Source organism: Phacochoerus africanus, chromosome 7 (genome assembly GCF_016906955.1).
Source record: "Phacochoerus africanus isolate WHEZ1 chromosome 7, ROS_Pafr_v1, whole genome shotgun sequence".
In the NCBI taxonomy this organism is placed as follows: domain Eukaryota; kingdom Metazoa; phylum Chordata; class Mammalia; order Artiodactyla; family Suidae; genus Phacochoerus; species Phacochoerus africanus.
The window spans coordinates 72,320,915-72,335,610 of record NC_062550.1 but is presented as its reverse complement, the minus strand read 5'-3'; the positions used below and the strand labels follow the sequence as shown (position 1 = coordinate 72,335,610).

The following is a 14,696-nucleotide window of genomic DNA, read 5'->3' as shown; positions in this document are numbered from 1 at the left end:
TTGTCTGACACCAAGGACCACCAGTAAGTGGTGGCATCAGGACTTGCTCCAAGTCCTGGACTCTTAACCATCAGGCTCCTTCTCATGACATGGCCTGGACCCCTCCCAGCCCTACACATCTGTGATTCTCTTCCCATCTGAGAATTGATTACATCTAGTAATGCTCATACTTGGCTGGTATATATGATGGTATATATGATTGTTTTAAAACATTTTACACACAAAACATTATTTATATTCTTAAGTTTGATAAGGTAAATCACCAAAGTTTGAAATTTTGGTAAGAAAATCTGTTCTCTATAGAATTAGCAAGGAAACTAGATAGCATGTCGAGACTTGAGCAATGTTTTAGGAGTCACTCATGCATTTCTTTAGGTAAACCCTTTATTTTTTTTGTCTTTTTTTGTTGTTGTTGTTATTGTTGTTGTTGTTGTTGTTGCTATTTCTTGGGCCGCTCCCACGGCATATGGAGGTTCCCAGGCTAGGGGTTGAATCGGAGCTGTAGCCACCGGCCTATGCCAGAGCCATAGCAATGCGGGATCCGAGCCGCGTCTGCAACCTACACCACAGCTCACGGCAACGCCGGATCGTTGACCCACTGAGCAAGGGCAGGGACCGAACCCGCAACCTCATGGTTCCTAGTCGGATTCGTTAACCACTGCGCCACGACGGGAACTCCAAGGTAAACCCTTTATAATATTTACAGCACATTTTAGAAAATCTGAGATACTGAGGCCAGTTAACTGCAACTGCACTTTGTTAAGACAATGACAGTTAATACTTTAATGCATTAGGATCAATGGCGCAGTATTTAAAAAAAAAAAAACCTGTAGCATTTGAACACTTGCTGGGAGTTTGTTCTACTGTGAGAGAGGAGACACAGGAACAAGGCTACGTGAAGGTTAGCTCATTTCTCAGTCTCCTGGGAAGCTGCCTAAGGGCCTTGTTTCCTGTAACACCTACAGTGTTTCTTCCACTGGCTGGAAAAGGGAGTACAATCAAAACACAGCCCTGCTCCTGCATGTGGGGGGCTTCCTGCTGAGGTGCGCTGGGAAGCTTCCATGTTCCGCCAAAACAACATGGCGGCTTCATCCGGGAGGAGGAGCCTGGTAACCATGTTCAACCAGTGCAAGGCCCCACAACTACCTACCCTCGTAGGGTGTAGAGAAGATAAAGAGAAGGAACACACTGATTTTCTTGGCTTCAGCTCTGTCTGGCATGCAGCGTTTAGACCCAAAGAGCTTTCTGGTTGGCACCATGCATTTCAGCTTCCCTCAAAGCCTCAGGACAGAGCCATCCTCAAGTGCATGCCCTTCCACAACTTACCTCATCCTTTTTCTTGGCTGTGGCTGCCAGTCAGAGGTCTACACAGTCCTCAGCATTTTAAGAAGGGTAACACCAAGACACAGACTTTTCAGGGAGAATTGACTCCAGAAGAGTGAGATCACCAATAAGCAGGGCAGTGAATCCAGGGAGAGCAAGGCCACCAGTATGTGTGAACTTATTCATCATGATTATTACTTTTTCTAAGAAAAGGATTTCCTCAGTCAAACCTCCAGGGCATCAGATCAAAGGGAGATCCTGACACAGCTGGACTCTATTCTAGCCAATTGGCCTGGAAAGGAGAATTTAGACAGGGTCCTGGCAACTGTTTAACCCAGCAGCAATCCATAAAAGAGAGGAAAAGGAGTCTTTAGATTGACTTTTTAAAAAGTCTTTATTTACTTTTTTACTTTTCTTTATTTTTAAGGATAGTTTGGGAGTAATGTCCAAACCCTAGGGGATGCCCCAGGACGGCACTTTGAAAAAACTACTGACCCTGAGACTTCAGATCATTCTTATACAGAGAGAAACTAAGGGTTTTTAGTCCATGGTACAAGTTTTTTTTTTTCTTTCTTCTAGGACAATATATTATTACTTATCATGAAAGTATATCCCAAAGCTACTGGCAGAGTATGTGATCAATTTTTTATTTTCAGTTTGATGTAAGTCACTATGAACCTTACCAGGACACCAAAAACATGCTAGAGGGGATATTTACAAATAAAATGATGGGGGAAATTTAGTTATATGCCCTGGAAGTTCTCCCAAAAATGTGTAAGAAATTACAAAAGTGACTATTAACACACAACGAGGGGGGAAAAAAAAAACCAAACCCAAACCCTGCTATGTCAGAAGCATAGCAATACACACAGGGATCAAGTGAAAATGAGAAAGCACAAAGCACACTGAAGATTTAATGAATCATAGAGAAACAATACGTGAGGGTGATTGTATGAAAAAAAAGTGAACGCAAACAAACACATTTCTGTAGCTCAGGAAAGCCGTTGCTCACCGTTCTGAACAAAATGGCTGAACTAGGAGGATGTGGTTGACTATGCCCATATACCCTCCTCCTCATCCTACCGGGAGAGGTGGCAAAGAGCCCAGAGCAGCATGGGGATGAAAAAGAGCTGGTTAGTATTCAAAACAGACACATATGACGTAGCAGCAGAACACGGTCTCTACCCGCCTGACCCTCTCACATCAGTTCTGACCCAGGCTCAGTCTGCAAGGGCACCTAGACCGCCTACCTCCCCAGGATGTGTCTCCAGCCAGTGCTGGGTCTGGGCAAAAGTAGCAAGTTGGAGGCTTGTCTTTATTTTTGGTCCTTTCCTCAACTTTTACCCATTTCTGCTTGCCTCCCACTACTCCCAGGCACCCAAGTTCTTGTATTTATCAGCAAAACCTGTTTCAGGGGAAGGCTCTAACACTCATCTCATATTCACTGGCATAAACTTAATTCCAGGTATCAAGAAGTGGACAGAAACAGCAAAATGATTTCTTGGCAGGAAAGACTGACAGCTCTGCATTTTGCCTACATTTAAGATTGTACTATTTCTCCCCCAAAATAGCAGGTCTGCCTCAGCTGGCTCAGTAAATGTCATCATACCACAACTATACCTTCTGAACTTTAGGAAAAACTGCATTTTCGATATCGCTGCTTTCATCTGCAATATTTCTTCTTCCTCTCCTAAGACGAAGTTCTGCTATCACTTAGAGGAGATGTTTAGTGGAGGAGTTCCCCTTGACTCTTTAGTCATATGGATGTGATTACTTTATTATTTTTCTCCCTCAGCTATATGCTTTAAGACTGAGTGTGATGGAGACGCTGAAATCTGATTTTCGGCAATGGGATATGAGGTAATCTGCTCACCACTCTCCCCCATCCATCATATTCAAGATCTTGGGAGAGTTCCTTTCTTCCTCCAAACTGGAGTTGAATATACTTCCCTGCAGGCTGACTCATCATGGTCTCTGTTGCGTGCATGAGAAGTTGAAGCCAACAATTTAGGAATGACACATACTGGAAGAGTCCACCAAGGAAATGGGACTGGAGAAACTAAGCTTCAATCTCTACATTTCACAGGTGATGAGCAGAGATGGTTACAGCTGTGAGTAAACAAGTTACCCCTACACTCAACTGAGTGTGCCTCACTGAGCTTATGACAAGTTTTGTTTCTCACTAAGGCACTCTTTAATAAGAAAATTAGTAAGTATCCCTGAGAAGATTAAACTGTTTCCTCATTTCAACCTAAGGATTCTTTGTTGTCCTCAAATCTGTTGAGTAAAGAAACTGATTTTTATTCAGCTTACAGCCCAGAATCTATAACATGCTAGTACAAAATACATCAAAATGAAAGCATATGGGTTTCCACGAAACAATCGAACGCAGTCTTACCTGGTCTGGGGAGGGTTTATGATTGGTTTGATTGGAATGGGAGGATCTGAAGTGGTCATCCTCATAATTGTCCGCCATTAGCTTCATTCGATTTTGTGTCTAAGAGGAAATGATTCATAAGGTTAAATTTAGATGAAATTTCTGTGACACACTGTAAAGTAAGTGCCTTAAGAATATCATAAGAAAGGATCAAATAAATCCTGTTGGAAATAAAATAAACATAGGATTTCTGAGGCTGCTGAGCAAAAATGTTTAGGCACTGTTACGGACTGAACTGTGTCCCCTCAAAATGCTGAAGCCCTGATCCTCAAGGTGATTGTATCTGGAGACAGTCTTCAGGAGATAATTAAAGTTAACTAGGGTCATAAGGGCTCTATTTTTTTCTCTTCATGATATATAGGACTCTTTTCATGTTGTTATAAGAATTACTCATCCTTTTAAACAACTATTCTATTTTGGGGGGGATGTTATATAACATACAGACCAAAAATATTAGGGAAAAGTTTATCATTACCTATAAATGAAATGTTTATATACCTAGAAAATCCAAGAGAATCACCAAAAAACAATTACAACTTATAATCAAGTTCAGTAAGGTGATCAGACAGAAGCCACATATTAAAATTCAATAGCTTTTCTTTACACCATCTATAAAGACAATTCAGGTTTTGGAAATGAGTTGAAGATTTTGAAATCCTCCCCTTCAACCCTAGACCAGAAGCGGATTGTTACCCCATTGCCTCTTCTCCATGTTCACCAAAATGGAAGACTGGATTGGTGATTCTTTGTGGTTGGTTGAATTAAGCCCTCAGTGAATGTAATATATAAACCTATAAAGTATTTTCGGGGGGGGGGGGGTGGAGTAAGATGCCGGAGGAGTGAGAGGTCGAGCTCACCTTCTCCCACAAACACATCCAAAAAACACATTTACATGTAAAACGACTCACACATAACATCACCTGCATGCTGGTAGAAGAACTAAAACCTCCAAAAAGGGCAAGAAACTCTTGACATAACTGGGTAGAACAAAAGAAAAAAAGAGAGAGATAGAAAAGGAATCAGGATGGGACTATCATTCCTGAGAGGGAGCTGTGAAGGAGAAGAGGAACCCATCTCCTGGGAAGACACCTAACTGACTGAAAAATCAGCTGAGTTGGAGGGACCTCAAGGCCGCCGAGAAAAGCGCAGCAGCTGGACTGAGAACAGCAAAGCAGAGTGAGAGCCGCACACGCCATCTGAACCACCGGCCTGGACACCACAGCCTAAGGTCAGTCCCAGGGAGAGGACTGGGGTTGGTGGTGTGGAGACAGCCTAAGGGACTAAGGAGCAGTGTGCCACAGGTGGGGGAGTAGAACACCATGGCAGAGGAAACCCGGGAGAAGGTCCAGACCCACAGGAGAGGCAAGGCGCCATTGTTGGGGAGGGTGAGAGGAGAAGGGGTGGACCACCCTAGGAAACTCCCTGCTCCAGAGTGTGTGCATGCCCGTGGGCTCTCAGAGGGCGGGGAGGCTCTGGCGCAGGCTATGGGCTGCAAGAAGCCTCTTGATCGTTTAGGGGACAGTGGGTGCTTCTTGTGCAGGCTACTGGTGGCCAGGTACCTCTTGTGTGGGCTAAGGGTGTCAGGGGGCTAAGTGCAATGTGGTGCCTCTTGCACGATCTACGGGTGGCAGGGACAGACTGCAGTGGTCATCTCAGGGGCCAGAGGGAGGGGTGGCTTGCCACCATTGGGGGCCTGTGAGTGGCCTCCACCTGAGACCCCAGTCACCTCAGGGGTTGGCAAAAAATAAAAAAAGAGGAAACTGCAACCAAGCAGCACATGCTGTTGCTCTCACCCCTCTGGCAACACACCTGCCCTGCAGCTGCCACTGGCAAATGCTCTGGGCAGTGCCCAGACACTTGGTCACTGTCCTTTTCCAAGACTCTACAACTAGGAGCAGCTGGTGCAGCATGTCCTGCATGGGCTAAGTGGGACAGGGTGCTGCTTGCATGGTTTGCAGGTGGTGGGCGGCAAACCACGGCGTTATCTCTGACTCCAGAGGTGGGTGTAGCCCACCGCCCCTGGAGATACCTGAACAAAAATCACCTGCAGCCCCAACCACCTCAGAGGGCACCACAGAGAAGGACACTGTGACGGAACTCCCCCTGTTGTTGCTCTTGCTCCCCTGGGAGCACACCCGCCCTGTTGCTGCCACTGCCAAACACTCTGGGCGGTGCCCAGACACTTGATCACTGTCCCTTCCCAGGAACTTGCAACAAGGAGCAGCTCGTGCACAACCTCCTGTGGGGGCTAAGCAGGACGAGGTGCTTCTTGCATGGTCTACAGGAGGTGGGGGAAAATCACCGCAGTTATCTCTGTCTCCAGAGGTGGGAGTGGCTCGCCACCACTAGGAATCTGAGAACAGACACCACTTGCAGCCCCATTCACTGCAAGGGCACCACAGAAGAGGGCATTGTGACCAAACACCACCTGTTGGTGCTCTCGCACCCCTGGGAACATACCCGCCCTGCTGCTGCCACTGCCAAATGCTTCAGGCAGTGCCCACACACCTGATCTCTGTCGCTTCCCAGGATCCTCCAATTAGGAGCAGCCTGTACAGCACCTCCTATGTTAGCTAAGTGAGACAGGTTGCTTCATGCAAGGTCTACAGGTGGTGGGGGCAAACCACCACAGTTATCACTGACTCCAGAAGCAGTTGTGGCCCGCTACCACTAGGGGTCCCTGAACAGGCACCACCTGCTGTTCCAATCACTTCAGAGGAGGGCACTGCAACTGAACACAAGCTGTTGTTGCTCTCAATCCCCTGGGAACTCAAACAACCTGCTGCTGCTACTGCCAAATGCTCTGGTCACCTTGTAGATCTGCCTAGAGCTCATTACCACCTTCCCAGGGCCCTACAACTAGGAGTATCCCATGCCACCTTCCTGCAGGTCCTTGCTGCCGTTGAGAGCCCAACGACTAGGCACTGACTGCTGGCCCTACCCATTGCCTCCTTCTCCCTGAAAACACACTGAGCATCCTGGGGACAACAGCCTGCTCACACTGAAGAACGAGACAGCAAATATTCATACTCCCACACCAAAGATAAATAGTAACACCTCCCAAAACACAAAGGGGAACTCTTGCATAGAAGTAGCTTTACAAGACTACAGTTTGGCTTCCCCAAACTCACAGAAGAAGAACACAAGCCAGATGGAGACGTTCTGAAAGCGTTCCCAGTTAAAGTAACAGGAGAATTCACCTAAAGCAGTCAGCAATGAAAAAGACCTCTGCACAGATACTGAGTTCAAAAGGGAGATAGTGAAAATACTGAAGGAATTAAGAGAGGATATGAACAGTAATGCAGATTCCTTTAGAAAGGAACTAGAAAATATAAGGAAGAGCCAAGAAAAACTGGAAAATTCATTTGCAAACTAAGCTAAAGGCAATAAAGAGCAGAATGAACAATGCACAGGAACGAATTAATGATGTGGAAGATAGAATAATGGAAATCACCCAATCAGAACAGCAGACAGAAAACCAAATGAAAAAACATGAAAGCAATATAAGAGACCTATGGGATAATATAAAGCAGGCCAATCTACCCATAACAGCAATTACAGAAGGAGAAGAAAAAGAAAAGGGGATTGGAAATATATTTGAAGAAATTATGGATGAAAACTTTCCAAATCTAAAGGATACCGATATCAAGATACAGGAAGCACAGAGGGCCCCAAACAAGTTGAACCCAAACAGGCCCACACCAAGACATATTATAAAAAAAACGGCAAAAGTTAAATGGAGGATTCTAAAGGCAGCAAGAGAAAAGCAAAGGGTTAATTATAAGGGAACCCCCATAAGGCTATCAGCTGATTTCTCTACAGAAACACTACAGGTCAGAAGGGAGTGGCAAGATATATCTAAAGTGCTGAAAGGAAAGATTTGCAACCTAGAATACTCTACCCAGCAAGAATATCATTTAAAATAGAAGGGGAAATAAAGAATTTTCCCAACAAACAAAAGCTAAAAGAGTACAGCAATACTAAACCCATTCTAAAAGAAATACTGAAAGGGCTTCTCTAAATAAATAAATTTTTAAAAAGTAAGAAGAATTAGGATGGAGGAAACCACAATTGGAAACTAATCACTTAAATAAGCCAGATCTAAACATGAAGATGTTAAAAAAAAAAAAAAAAAGGACATCAAAATCATACAATGTGGGGAAGGAAAGTAAGAAAATATAGATTCCTTTTTTATTTTAATGATGTTTGAGCCTGTATGACCACCAGGCTAAAGAAAGCAGATATAGGAAGGGGTTATTAACATACTTAAAAAACAGGGCAACCGCAAATCAAAACCAAACACTGCATTCACAAAAACTGAAAAGTACTCAAGCAACAAATAAATGCAAACCATCCAAACAAAAAAAGAAAAGAAGAGAAACATAGAATCAATGGAAAACAAGGTTTAAAATGGTAATAAATACATACCTGTCAATAATCACCTTAAGTGTCAATGGACTGAATGCTCCAATCAAAAGACACCGAGTGGCAGATTGGATAAGAAAGCAAAAATCTTCAATCTGCTGTCTACAAGAAACTCACCTTAGGGCAAAGGACACATACAGATTGAAAGTGAGGAGATGGAAAAAGATATTTCAAGCCAATGGACAAGACAGGAAATCAGGAGTTGCAATACTCATATCAGACATAATAGACTTTAAAATGAAGGCCATAAAGAATGACAAAGAAGGACACTATTTAATGGTTAAAGGATCCATTCAAGAAGAGGATATCACAATCATTAATACATATTCCCCTAATATAGGAGCACCCAGATATCCATAACAAATACTAACAGATACAAAAGGAGAAACTGATGGGAATACAATCATAGTAGGAGACTTTAACACCCCACTCACATCAATGGACAGATCCTCTAGACAGAAAAATCAATAAGGCAACAGAGATCCTAAATGACACAACAGAAAAGTTAGACTTAATCAACATTTTCAGGACATTACATCCAAAAAAATCAGAATATACATTCTTCTCAAGTGCACATGGAACATTCTCAAGAATTGATCACGTACTGGGGCACGAAGCTAACTTCAACAAATTTAAGAGTACATAAATTATTTCAAGTATGTTCTCTCATACGCAAATCAATCAACCTCATACACCACATTAACAAAAGAAAAGTCAAAAACCACATGATCATCTCAATAGATGCAGAAAAAGCATTTCACGAAGTCCAACATCCATTCATGATCAAAACTTGCACCAAAGTGGGTACAGAGGGAACATACCTTAAAATAATAAAAGCCATTTATGACAAGCCCACAGCAAATATAATCCTCAATGGAGGAAAGTTGAAAGCCTTCCCACTAAAATCTGGAACAAGACAAGGATGCCTACTCTCACCACTGTTATTCAACATAGTACTGGAAGTCCTAGCCACAGCAATCAGACAAACAAAAGAAATAAAAGGGATCCAAATAGGAAGAGAAGAGGTAAAACTGTCACTGTATGCAGATGACATGATACTACATATAGAAAAACCCTAAGGATTCAACCAAAAACTACTTGAACTGATCAACAAATTCAGCAAAGTGGCAGGATATGATTAATATTCAGAAATCAGTTGCATTTCTGTATACTAACAATGAAATATTAGAAAAGGAATACAAAAATAACTTTTAAAATTGCATCCCCAAAAATCAAATACCTGGGAATAAATCTGACCAAGGAAGTGAAAGATTTATATGTTGGGAACTATAAAACATTAATCAAGGAAATTAAAGAAGATTCCATGCTCCTGGCTGGGAAAAATTAATACTGTAAAAATGGCCATATTACCCAAAGCAATCTACAGATTCAATGCAATCCCTATCAAATTACCCATGACATTTTTCACAGAACCAGAACAAACAATCCAAAAACTTATATGGAACCACAAAAGACCCAGAATTGCCAAAACAATCCTGAGGAACAAAAACCAAGCAGGAGGCATAACTCTCCCAGACGTCAGGCAATATTACAAAGCCACAGTCATCAAGACACTGTGGTAATGGTACCAAAACAGACAGACAGACAGACAGACCAATGGAACAGAATAGAGAACCCAGAAATAAACCCAGACACCTATGGCCAATTAATCTTTGACAAAGGAGGCAAGAACAAAAAAATGGGAAAAAGACAGTCTTTTCAGCAAGTATTGCTGGGAAACCTGGACAGCTGCATGCAAATCAATGAAACTGGAACACACCCTTACACTATGCACAAAAATAAACTCAAAATGGCTTAAAGACTTAGATGTAAGACGAGACATCATCAAACTCCTGGAAGGGAACACAGGCAAAACATTCTCTGACATCAACCTTACAAATGTTTTTCTCAGGTCAGTCTCCCAAGGCAACAGAAATAAAAGCAAAAATAAACCAATGAGACCTAATCAAACTGACAAGCTTTGGCAGAGCAAAGGAAACCATGAAAAAAAGAAAAAGAAAAAAAAAAGAAAAAAAGACAACTTCCAGAATGGGAGAAGATAGTTTCAAACAATTCAACTGACAAGGACTTAATCTCTAAAATATACAAAGAACTTATACAGCTCAATAGCAAAAAAGCCAACAACCCAATTGAAAAATAGGCAAAAGACCTGAACAGACATTTCTCTAAGGAATATATACAGATGGCCAACAAGCACATGAAAAAATGCTCACCATCACTGGTTATTAAAGAAATGCAAATCAAAACCATGAGATACCACTTCACACCTCTCAGAATAGCCATAATTAATAAGTCCACAAATAACAAATGCAGATGATTGCCTTGGGAATGGATGAGTGATGAGATTGATCCTGCTGTGTAGCACTGAGAACTATGTCTAGTCACTTATGATGGAGCATGATAATGTAAGAAAAAAGAATGTATACATGTATGTGTAACCGGGTCACCATGCTGTACAGCAGAAAATGGACAGAACACTGTAAACCAGCTATAACGGAAAAAATAAAATCATTATATCAAAAAAAAATTTTTAGAGAATTCACTTTGAGGAGCAAGCAATTCAGGAAATGCAGGATACACTATGTAAAAAATCAAACAGAAGAGTTCCCGTCGTGGCGCAGTGGTTAACGAATCCGACTAGGAACCATGAGGTTGCGGGTTCGGTCCCTGCCCTTGCTCAGTGGGTTAACGATCCGGCGTTGCCGTGAGCCGTGGTGTAGGTTGCAGACGCGGCTCGGATCCCGCGTTGCTGTGGCTCTGGCGTAGGCCGGTGGCTACAGCTCCAATTCAACCCCTATCCTGGGAACCTCCATATGCCGTGGGAGCGGCCCAAGAAATAGCAACAACAACAACAAAAGACAAAAAGACAAAAAAAAATCAAACAGAAAGATTATGACCTGAAGCTTTAAAAGCATTAAAAATAGATCTGCTAATACTGGATGATTCAATATGTTCACTGTAGGTAGTTTAACACATGCAAAGAAACAAAAAGAAAAATCCCTCTTATCAGGGATAATCACTGTTAATATTTAGTTGTATCTGGTTAGCGTCTTGCTCATGAACATAAAAAGTAGCATGCTTTCTGGAGTTCTCTTGTGGCTCAGTGGGTTAAGGATCTGGTGTTCTCACTGTGGCTCTGGCTGCTGCTGTGGCTCAGGTTTGATCCCTGGCCCAGAAACTTTTATTTTTTATTCTTTTTTTTCCCCATTTTAAAAAAAGTTTTATTGAATTATAGTTGATTTACAATGTTGTGATAATTTCTGCTGTACAATAAAGTAATTCAGTTATACATGTACACATAGCCATTCTCTTTCAGATTCTTTTCCCACATAGATATTGGGTAGAGTTCTCCTCGCTATACAGCAGATCTCTGTTGGCCGATCATCCCCTATACCTTAGTGTGCATATGACAATCCCAAACTCCCAGTCCATCTCTCCCCTGCTCCGCATGTATCTTAAGGTGTTCTTTACTTTTATTTTGGCCGGGAAACTTTTATATGCTGTAGGCACAGACAAAATAAAAAAGTAGCATGCTTTTCTGATTTGTTCTCTATTTCTGCTACAATACAGTATTTTTAAGTTGCTGTATCTTATGGTATATTTTGATATCTGGTAGGACATATCCTTCTCCTCCACCAAATCTGCTTTTTCAGAATTTGACTGGGTACCTTTAACACATTTTCTTTTCTAGATGAATTTAAAACATTTTGTCTAGTTCCATAAAGAAGTTTATAGAGATTTTTCTTTGGTATTTTTTCACATAATGATGCTTGAGCAAGGGCTTTAGAGCCAAACTGCCTGGCCTGAATTCTAGTTCTGTCTACAAGCTATCTCAGATTGGGCAAGCTACTCAAATGCTTTGAGCTTCAACGTCCTCACCTTTGTTTATTTTTTTTTCTTTTTAGGGCTATACCACCAGGCTAGGGGTAGAACTGGAGCTGCAGCTGTAGGCCTACGCCTCATCCATAGCAATGCCGGATCCAAGCTACATTCATAACCTACACAGCAGCTTGCAGCAACACTGGATCCTTAACCCGCTGAGCAAGGTCTGGGATTGAACCTGCAACTTCATGGACACTACGTCAAGTTCTTAACCTGCTAAGCCACAGCAAGAACTCCCCTCATCCTTTTTTTTTTTTTTTTTTGGTTTTTAGGGCCACATTTGCGGCATACAGAGGTTCCACTAGGAGAACTCCCTCCCCTCACCCTTAAAATGAATATAACAATACCTTTCACTGTAACACTGTTATGAGGATTAACCAATTGAGTTAATATAAGCTCTAAGAAAGGTGCCTGACATAAAACCAACACCCAAAAAATTTTAGCCATCCCCATCATTATGAAAATTTCAGAGTTCCCATCTTGGCACAGTAGCTAACGAATCCGACTAGGAACCAGGTTCGATCTCTGGCCTTGCTCAGTGGGTTAAGGATCCGACATTGCCGTGAGCTGTGGTGTAGGCCACAGACGAGGCTTGGATCCCGTGTTGCTGTGGCTGTGGTGTAGGCTGGTGGCCACAGCTCCAATTGGACCCCTAGCCTGGGAACCTCCATATGCTGTGGGAGCAGCCCTAGAAAAGGCAAAAAGACAATAAAGAAAGAAAGAAAGAAAGAAAAGAAAAAAAAGAAAATTTCTTTTCATGTCATTAATATTATTCTAAAATCTAATTTTAACTGCCTAAATAGTATTCAGTTGAACAGATGTTTAACAAGTTCCACATTATTGGGCATTTGGGCTCTTTACATTTTCACCCGATAATAGACATACATTTCTAAGCCAATTCCTCCCTCCCATATACGATGGCAAAGAAAATGCTCATTGAAAAATTGTCTGTGGCATCAAATTTCTCCTTTATGAGATAATGTGCAGTGTTTCCTATGTCACTGGTACTGTGTGAAAAATGGGGTGTCTCCTACAAAACAGCTCTTGGGAAGTGGCAAGTAGAGAGCAAAGGGCCGCCAGCAAGTGAGCAGCGCTGCCCATCATTCCCGTGTCTAAGAAACACTCCCCGTGGATTTAACAGGAATGTACAGCAAAAGTACACTTGTAGAGTTATTATCCCAGAACATGACACACCATGTTCTTTTAATTTCTGACACACCATCTTTAATACCTGATACTCAGTGCAAGTTTAAAAACTTAAAAAGAAGAATAAAGCACACACAAATCCACTTTCAAGGCAGAATGGATCTCAGTTCTTTCTTAGGAATGAGAATGAAAGCTTTGCAAAAGAACGGATCACAGGAGATAGATAAGACCAAAGGTTATTTATTTGATCCGTGTCAATGAATGAAGAAATAGCCATCAGAACTTCCCCATCTCTGAAAGACATGAGGTTTATCACAGTTGAGCTAGTGTTCCTAGGTCTAACATTGAGAAATTTGGCATGAGGTCTTGTCAAGGGTTAAGCCTTAGATATTGTACAGACTGTGATAAAAGACACTCCACTTTCAAGGAGCTGGTATACTCTGCTCTCCGTAAGTTGAGGCCAGCAAGCAGGAGTAAGTTCCTCATGTTGTACTGAGATGAGGGGTACTTTACATCCAAACCTTCTCCCTCTTGAACCATGCCCCATGCATGAGCACAGAGCTGCACTCCCTTGGTCCCATGACACGAAGAATAAGATTGTTCAAACGAAGGAAGGAGAAAAAAAGAAAGGATGAAACTTGCTGAGAGAAATTTTTTAAGGTATAAACGCTTATCTCTGTAGACAGGTATACATAACCTCCCAGAGGAGAAGGAGCTCATCATTTATTCTGTTTATCTCTTCTTCTAAGACTAAGATGTCAATGCTCAAATGAGGTGGCGCAGAAACTATACTTCACAGAAAAATACTTAGGCTGAGAAACAGTATATGTTGGTTATCCAAATCCAGGTATTAAAAGAAAAGGTTTGAATTCTGCTCAGAGTTATCTGGTTGTTTACTAATCTTTGCTTTTTGATTCATGATAATGCTATTAACCTACCTAAATAAGTTTTAGAAATAATAATTCTTAGAAATATTCTGAGGTATTTCAGAAAAAATACCATAAAAAATCTTAACCTTACTAATTAGGATTATTTCCAATTATGATTATCTTTAAGAAGGCATTAAATTATTTCTGCCTTCATTTGTCAAACCTTGAAAATGATTTTGTTATAGCAATTTTAATTAAACTTTAATTTGTGATATACAGAATGAAAAAAAAAGCATAATCTTTATCAATTCTAGGTGGGTCACATTCAGTGTTATAAATGTACAAAATTTCAGCAAATTACCTTTGAGCTTTATTTGAAACTTCATTTTATGAAAAAGTAAAGATTAGTCATTAATTACTCATGAGGTGTTCGTTTCATACACACTTGACTAAAGATTATCTTTCTAGCTGGGAAAGCTCCTTCTCCACCAGGTGGACAGCTCTGGGAAGGACTCACGGGAAGCAGTGCAGAAGGAAGAAGTCACCAACAAGACCAGAGGAATAACTGTGCTGAATTTAGCCCAAAGCTTCAC

General features: G+C 41.6%; 1 protein-coding gene across 10 annotated transcripts in view; it reads right to left on the bottom strand.

Annotated features, from left to right (window-relative positions):
- Nucleotides 1-14,696, bottom strand: part of ERC1 (ELKS/RAB6-interacting/CAST family member 1) — a 379,584-nt gene that overhangs the window by 51,999 nt on the left and 312,889 nt on the right. For 7 of the 10 annotated variants that reach the window (XM_047787884.1, XM_047787889.1, XM_047787887.1 and 4 more), the window contains one exon: nt 3,722-3,820. In XM_047787884.1, coding sequence (XP_047643840.1) covers nt 3,722-3,820 — 99 coding nt within the window. Of the gene's footprint in view, nt 1-2,319; nt 2,403-3,721; nt 3,821-14,696 lie in introns of those variants that run through there. The other 3 variants (XM_047787895.1, XM_047787892.1, XM_047787891.1) reach the window with 3 other exon arrangements.